The 8,038-nt window shown below is 57.0% G+C and overlaps 3 protein-coding genes across 3 annotated transcripts; 2 read left to right on the forward strand and 1 right to left on the reverse strand.

The window, feature by feature from the left end:
• Nucleotides 1-1,139: 1,139 nt before the first annotated feature.
• On the reverse strand, nucleotides 1,140-2,726 carry MONBRDRAFT_7734 (uncharacterized protein; the record flags this gene model as incomplete). The annotated part of the gene is made up of 1 exon (XM_001745331.1): nucleotides 1,140-2,726. One exon carries the CDS (start codon nucleotides 2,724-2,726, stop codon nucleotides 1,140-1,142), a length of 1,587 nt encoding a protein of 528 aa, XP_001745383.1.
• Nucleotides 2,727-2,866: 140 nt separating this feature from the next.
• Nucleotides 2,867-5,297, forward strand: MONBRDRAFT_32180 (uncharacterized protein). Its single transcript, XM_001745171.1, has 5 exons — nucleotides 2,867-3,914; nucleotides 4,048-4,204; nucleotides 4,409-4,566; nucleotides 4,672-4,854; nucleotides 4,950-5,297. Exons 1-5 carry the CDS (start codon nucleotides 2,934-2,936, stop codon nucleotides 5,190-5,192), a joined length of 1,722 nt encoding a protein of 573 aa, XP_001745223.1. The 5' UTR covers nucleotides 2,867-2,933; the 3' UTR covers nucleotides 5,193-5,297.
• Nucleotides 5,298-6,308: 1,011 nt separating this feature from the next.
• Nucleotides 6,309-7,991, forward strand: MONBRDRAFT_24926 (uncharacterized protein; the record flags this gene model as incomplete). The annotated part of the gene is made up of 5 exons (XM_001745172.1): nucleotides 6,309-6,609; nucleotides 6,717-6,874; nucleotides 6,980-7,038; nucleotides 7,184-7,270; nucleotides 7,358-7,991. The coding sequence occupies 5 exons, from the start codon at nucleotides 6,309-6,311 to the stop codon at nucleotides 7,989-7,991; spliced, it is 1,239 nt and encodes a 412-aa protein (XP_001745224.1).
• Between the last annotated feature and the right edge of the window lie 47 nt (nucleotides 7,992-8,038).

Genomic DNA, 8,038 nt, shown 5'->3' on the forward strand with positions numbered 1-8,038 from the left:
TTGGTCGTGTCAAGGTAGATAGTGTGATATACATTACACTTCCGCTTAGCACACTTTTTTTTTTTTGGCTGTTGTGGCAGTCGTGTGCGTATCGGCCTGTGCGTATCGGCAGTCGTGTGTTGCTGGGGCAAGCTTACGTCGGGGGTTCTGCGGCCTGTGGTTTGAAGAGAGGGTGGTGGTGGTCTTGAGTAGGTGCGAATGCGTTGGGCTCAATGGTCTTGTGTTTGCTTGTGAATAGACAGAGACAGGAGCCCATTTTCTTGAACTGAACAAAATGCCGCCGGTTGCTCCACGCTCGCCAAGCGTGCGTGCGGCACGGGCTGAATTCCAACAGTGGCGCCATCGTCTCAGCGCCTGTGGACCCCAGGTGTGGTTATCTTTCCTCGTCAGACTTGTGTGCTCTGTCTTACTCATGATGCCACTGTCGTCTGGGCTGCACTTACACACACACACACACACACACACACACACACATATGCGTGCGCATACAAGGTGCGTGCGTATGGCGCCTGCGTCGAGAAGCACCTGGATAACATCACACAGAATCAGTGTCAGCAAGAGTTTTTGGCCTTTATTAAATGCTTTCGCCAGGTCTGACCAGCTCCTACCCCTTTGCTCATCCGGTGCCTCAAACACTACTCCTTTCGACCTCATGCGCATGCCGCCGACCTCCGTTGTACTAGGGCAAGTGAAAGGCCCAGCCTGTGTCACCTATCATCTAGTTGACAGACTAACAGATGGATTCGAGGACTGCTGAGCAACCCTGGGCCCTGTTTGTTTGTGATAAAATGCTCCTGAGCACGGTCAGTTGCGGCCGAATTCAGTTCGGGACTCGACACAACGGCAATAGGCTGCGTACAAGCTTCTTCTCTCCCGACCTGCGGCATGATCGCATGTCCTGCCATCGCCGGCTGCCACGAGCACCTTCACGATTTTGTTATCAGCGACTTTCTGCGTCTGGCTTACAATCGCTTGACCTGACTCTTGCGAGCAGTACGGCTGCCAAGGGCGTACCCGAAAGGTCGGCCTTCACGAGGAATGGTGAATAGGGCTTTTAGGGCTTTCTTGATTCGTGCGAAAACAACAATGTCACCTAAAGACCGAGCGCCCTCGCAGCAAAGCATCCCTGCCACTGCACGTCAGTCGGCACACATGACTGCTGCGGGCGCTGGGGCCAAGCCGGTCATGATACGCCAGTCGTTCGGCTCGGGAAGGGTGGTGTTGGGCATCTGTTGCACATAAGCCACGCTCACATCCGGATGGCCCAGGCGCCAGACCCCCATGAAGCGGTACAGAACATGAGATTCATCCTTGACAAACGTTGGCAAGCCGTCGGACCGGTTGCTGCTTTGGGCATAGATGCCATTCCAACCAGCGTCAGCTGCATCAACCACGCTGAAGAGGCGACAGGATGCCGGGGGCGGGGGCATTGGAGGCGGAGGAGAAGGTGGGGCCGTGCGGCGAAAGACCAGGCGGCGACGGAGAATGTTACGTCGCACGTTGATGTAGGCGTAAGCGGAGTAATTGGTTACCACCTCAAAGTTGTCACCGAGACCATATTCAGCTTGAAAGTCGGGCGAGCTGTCGTCCAGCACCACGCCATAGATGGCTTGACCGTTCAAGCTCAGATAGCGCTGAACGCCCAAATCGACCGTGGCATGACCAGAAAAGTTGGTGATGGCCTTGGCAAAGTCTGGCTCCCATGAATATCCGTACGAGAGCGCCCCAGTACTCAGGTCGGGGCCTCCCTGCCCAAAGAGAACGTAAGTGGGCGGGTTCTCCACGCCATCAAGTCCGAGAATTCGCCGAGGACATTGGTGCGTGTTGGTAAACGGCTGCTGGTACACGGTGCACAGGCCACTGCCATTGCGCAGAGGAGACCCATAGGCACTGTGCCAGGCCACGGAGTAGCCTTGGCCATCCCAGCCGCGATAGGCCTGTGGGTTAAAGGGATCGTCAGTACGAAAGGGACAAGCTCCTGAGGCCTGATCCGCCTCCCCCAGAACGTTAATGTAGCCATACCAGACGCCGTCATCTCCTTGAAAAGTGATGCTGATAGCGCCATAGCCATAGATCGACTGATTGCGCACATACTGATAGGGCAGGGCGGCCAGGAGATGCTGGGGAGGCTGGGCCACGAGGTGAAAGGTTCGGGCGCCGTCGTCTGAGCGAGCCAGGCCTGTCGACCAGAGGTTGCAGTGGCTCGGCCACTCATGGCGGTCCAGGCTGCAGTAAGCATTGGGATCGTCGGTAATGTTGCTATAGCCATGAAATTCATTGTGAACCAGGCCAAAGGCCGTGCCGTTGGGAAAGAGGTGCACCGATTGCAGCCACTGGTAGTTGGCGTAGGTGTTGGGCCGGGCCTCGAAGGAGGAGTTGAAGACGAGCCGGTCACAGCGGTGCGTCAACTGGCTCAGCGTCGGTCCCACATTGGGGAAAATGCCCTCCGAGACAGCCGCAATCAGGTAGGTCTCGTTGGTGGCCCTGTTGTACCAGGCAATGGGCATGCTATCCGTGCTGTCATGATTCTCGCCATTCCAGTAGCTGTCAGAGCAAGCGTCACTGGTATTGAAAACCGTCTCCAGAGGGCCCACGGCTTCGAGGTACAGAAAATCACTGGGCAACGTGCCCACCGACGCAGCCGATCCTTGGCCCCCCACCCACAGCGTAAGCACGAGCCAGGGCAAGAGCCCACTTGAGGCCCGACGCGCCAGCAGGAGCCTCATGTTGATGTTTGTTAAAATGGCACGATCGAATTGCGAAAATACTTTTCCATCATGCACCTCTAACTCCAAAACTTCTCAATACATGAAGACAAGCCATAAAGTAAAATAATTATTTTACCGTGCCCGTGTCTTCTGTTGTTGTTGTTGTTTCGAGGCAGTGGCGCGAGGCAGGCAGGGGTTAAGAACGGCGGACCGGGTGTCGGCAACATGGCGATGCCTGAAGGGATCCCCGCAATGACTAGGACTGGGTTGTCTCAGAGCAGGGTAGAGGCACCCCCGGCCACGCCTTTGGATCTGGGACTGCGTGATACCTTGTTTTTGCCGCCACCGGCGCGAGCGCACTTACGGGCCTTTAATGGCCGTTTCATGCAGCTCAAGTCGTCCATGTTACGCGCGGAGCAGGCCATGAACACGTTTATCGAGGGCATTGAGCAGGCCTGCCAGGGCCTGCAGCAAATGCAAGAATGTCTGCAAGGCCACGCCAACAGCACCGCACAAATGTTTACCGGGGCAGACCCAGAGGGCTGGGCCCAGCGGGGCGAGGCGCGCCAGCAGGCCCTGCTCGACGGCATTGATAATCTTCAGAACGCGCACGAGCATCTGCGCCTGCTGGCCACCACCACGCGTGCCGCAGTGATGCGCGACCTCAGTGAGCTGCAAACTCAGCTGCAGCGCGATGTCATTGGTATCCACGCCGAGTGCATTCGGGCGCAAAATGAGCTCTGCCACGCCCTGCAACGCTACGGCAAATTGCCGCAGAAGAAATGCACCGAAAAGGTGCGCTATGACCACAACCTGGATGTGTACCGCGCCCATAAAGATCACCACCATCTTCTGCTGGACTATGTGGTGCAGGGCAACGCGGTCAATCAGCAATTGCCCGTCTATTTTCATCGCGTCCTCAAACAGTTGTTGCAGCTGCTCAACCAGCATTTGCGAGCCACGGGACCCATGTCGTCCGAGACGGCAGACACCCCGCGTACGGCGCACAATGGAACACCATTGACCACCAATGGAGAACGTTTTCAGGACCTGCTGTTTCGCTTGGAGTCGGCTTGTCTTGACGGAGCCCTGGACGGCGCGCGCATGAAGGAGGTGCAGCAAGCCGAAGCCCAGGCCCTCAAGGCCGCCACTGACCGCGACTATTTTTTGGATGTCGACGAGAACGACCCCTTTCTGGAACAAGAGGTTGGTCTGCCATTTTCGGGCCTCGTTGCGTCGGGCACCTTTTTTTGCTCGTCAGCCCGCCGAACACGTTTGCCATCGCTAGGTGATGCTATCGTTTTCTTGCTGCACCTCACGTCGCCTTTATGCAATGCAGCGAGACTCGACGCCCAATACGTCGGCCACCATTTTGCAGAGCTACTTGTTTTGGCGCCAACCACGGCGCGGGCGCAACGTGGTTGGCCCCGCTCGCTGGGACCTGGTGTATGCCGTTTGTCGCAATGGGCAGCTCGAGCTACAGGATCCCATTTCTGGTGCGTCTTTTTTTATTGTCCTGCGACTCTGCGCTCACGCTCTCTCGCTCCCTTTCTGCATCTTTGGGCATTTTCATGCTGTTTCGAAACGCGTTGTTTTGTTTTCTTTCCCTTGGCTCTTGTTTGCCGCGTGTGACTACTGCATGCCACACGGCGAATACAAAAAGTCCTTGCCTCACGTCAGGCCCGTGCCGCATTTCATAGGCCAGCCACAGCTGCAGCAATCGCTCTTCAAATGCCGAGCCACGTTTGAGGAGACTGACGATCGACGCTTCGTGCTGCACGTGATACTCCCGACGCCAGGCAAACAGCAAAAACGCATCGTGCTCCAAACGCAAAACACCAAGATGCTGCGCACCTGGGTTTGTTAAGGGGCAGTCGGCTAGGGAGCAAAGCCTACACAATCGCGATCATGATACCCCACGAGGCCACACACTCATGGCTTGGCTTGTGCCTTTGCGCCATAGATCACCGTGTTGGGCAGCAACATCCAATTGGCCCGCACCATCGAACAACCCAACGCCCGTGGTACAGCGGTGGTCTATCGTCCAGAACTCGATCTGGAGCAGGACGAGGAGGACGACGAAGAGAATTCAAGGCTACGTCATTCCCTCATCTCCGAAGCCGTGGCCAACTGGAACAGCACCGACGTAGGGCTTTGCTACAACTCGTGTATCTGTTTCAGAACAGCCGCTCCAATTCGGAGTTTAATGATAGGCAGCTCATTGCTCGCTCCGCGTGTTAGGGCGTGGCCTTGAGCTTGACCACGCAGCGTGGAACCCCGCCAAACGTGAGCTACGTGGCCGCAGCAGCGGGAGGTCCTGGACTTGATGATTTAGATGATGATGACGATGACTTTGAGCCAGATGCAAGCATGGTCGATCCTAGCCTCGATGCGCCCGAAGCTATCGCGGAAGGCAGTGCCAGTGCCAGTGCCAGTGCCAGGGCTAGCTCTGCGGCGCTCCCGCGCCGCGTCAACCCCTTTTAGGCGGCCAGTCCTCTTTTGTGCACAAGCTCATATGACTGGTTCTTTGCTCATGTCCGTTGGCCAGAGTGCACCAACATGACCAAGATAATTGAACCCATCAACTTCTTGCCGGGCTAACCCCTCGCTAAATTCTGGCTCTTCTGGCTTGCACCTCTTTGCAAAGCGTCTGGCAGCGAGGGACGCATCTGTGGAGCAATACTTCTAGCCTTCGCACTTTCCTGCTTGATTCCCTTTGCTTGACGGTGCAGCTGGGCCACAACAAATTCTGAGATTATGAGGGTTCTTCAACTTCACTCGAGATGGCGCGGTTGACCATGGCAGTGCATGCACGCAACAGCAAAGCGGACAAGTTAGCGACGGGGACGGAGGGATTGCTAGCGATTCCCGTGCATCCCTGCTCGACCGTACCTGGGGTTCCAGGCGATGCCGACCACTGCCAGGCAGCTTTCCCCACCCCATGGGACCAATTGGTGCTCAGACTCAGAGCTTACGTGATGCGGATGGCATGTTAGGGCCCTGAGGTGGAATTGTAGGCACCTCTTTCCGCCAAAGCAGCGGGGATTGCTTGTCTTTGTCACCAATCGTGCAGCTCACCCACATGCCCATCTGTCGTGTGGAGGATCGCGCATGCCAATTTCTTGTCCAAGAGCATTTGGAGCGGACGAACAGGTTTGCTCCGTGAGACAGGTACTGCACACGATCGCGACTGGGCCTTCCGCTTGGGACCTGCCTGCCTCTTTCTTCAAGCGCTCTACCCCTGTCCGCCTGTCCCTATACCGCTCCCACGTCCTTTCCCTTTCGCAGTGGCCGTCTGATCTGGGCGAGTTGCACTTTTTCGGCCGAGTGCTGCAGCAGCTGTGTTCGCCCCTCACCTTTTTGAGCTCGGCCGAAGCACGCGGAGTGTGTGCCTTTGAGATTGAGCCTTAGCATTCGGCACATAATACAGCCCACCACGCCTGGGTCCCATTTTTGCCGGGCCCACAACCATCCTCAAGGCAAGACATCAGGGCCAAGTTTGGCGCTGATCAGAGAACGTCCTGCAGTAGAGGAAGAGGCGCCAGGTGGCGATTCCATATCGCCATGGCTGGAGAAACACGGATGGGGCCAAGTTGCCGAATGCGCGAGCTTGCGATTCTCATTGTGCTGAGCACCTCACTCGTGGGCTGCCAACATTTGCCTGGTGCCTCCGTTCCGGGCTCGTGGGCATCGAGCTACATGGAGATGGACAAGCCCTCGACGCTGCGCACGTTGATGCCCGCCTTGACCAACAGCTCGAGTATTCGTTTGGAGCTGCGACCCTTGGTCGAGTACTCCCCCAACCTCTCGCCCTTTCTCCTTGATGCCGGCTCGTGTGTGCACATTGGCACTCAAGTCGCCTGTCTCCCCTCGACCATCATTATTGGAGCCATGAAAGCCGGTGCGGTCGCGGCCGCAGGCCAGGACTGCAGCATCCTCCCCCTGGCTTTTCAACCGGTCACGATGCCGCACCTCATGCTCTTCTCGCGATCATGCCCGTGTACGCAGGCACCGCTGAGCTGCAAGGCTGGCTCTCTCGGCACCCGGCCATGAGCCGCTACGGCGGCCCGTCCAGCTCTGGCACGGGCGAGGCCCATTATTTCGATTCACTGGGCAAGCCTTTGCGTGCTCTCGCTGCCTTCGCCCATGGCGGATCCAATGCTGTCGTATACTCTGTGGCCCTTTCCTCACCGGCTTGCCGATCTCATGGGTAAACTTTAGCCTCTGACGACGACTTGGTCCGCACCTGGATGCCGCAATATTTGATGCAGGGCTTTCGGATGCGAGGGGCCGAACCTGCCTACAAGTATACCTTTGAAAAAACACCCCGGTAGGCTGGAATCTCTTTGGAGGTGTTGCATCGTCCAGCGTTTTATCATGACCGCTGCTTGCTCACTGAAGCCCCCACCCTGCTCCCCAACCTACCGGGCTTGCTCATCTTTCTCCCCATCATCTTTGCATCTGGGCGAGCGCAGCTACCTGTTCATGAAAGATGAGCAGATTGATCGCATGCATCGCTTTTTGCCTTCGGCGCGGCTCATTGCTATCCTTCGCAACCCCGTGTAAGTGTGCTCAACGCCAGGCCTCAACCAGGTCTTGAGCGCCCATTCTCATGGTGTGCGCCTGCATTCTATGCATGCCCTTGCCAGCTCTCGCTCGTACTCGCATTTTCAGCACCGCTGCCGACAGGGCAATTTCTTGGTGGGGTTGCATCCCAAGATCAAGGGGCGTGTGTTTGCGTCCAAGAGTGGGCCCGCCGCCGTGGCCAGCAGCCTCGAGGCCGTTGGAGTTACCGGCATCAAGGCAAAGGACCTCGCCGTTCTCAATGGGCCGTGTACCAACGAGCAGTTTGCCTCCCTGGTGCTGCATACCCTCAATGGCACTCGCCTCGACCACCTCAACATGGAGCAGGCGCGCACCGGAGGTCTCTTGGCTCGTGGATATTATGCCCGCCAGCTGCAAGCTTTTCGCCGCCACTACCCACATGAGCAGATCTATGTCATGCTGACGGAGGACCTTTTCCATGATTTTCCGGGCGAGATGGACCGACTCCAGACATGGCTGGGCCTTCCATACTTTGATTACCGACCGCACATCCGCGTCAACGAGCGCGGCTTTACCGTGCTGCAGGGTCTCAAGAGTAAAACTGACAACTCGGCGTACGAACCGCTCAATGATGAGCTCAAGGCCATTCTCGGCAAATTTTACGCCCGCGGCTTGCATGCCCTAACCGATTTTATTGATGCGGATCGCTTACGCACCACCTGGGGCATTGACTTTTGAGTTTTGGGTTTTGGGTTTTGCCATATCTTCAAGCCATTGCCCCCCCC

This window comes from Monosiga brevicollis, genomic scaffold (genome assembly GCF_000002865.3).
Source record: "Monosiga brevicollis MX1 MONBRscaffold_8 genomic scaffold, whole genome shotgun sequence".
In the NCBI taxonomy this organism is placed as follows: Eukaryota; class Choanoflagellata; order Craspedida; family Salpingoecidae; genus Monosiga; species Monosiga brevicollis.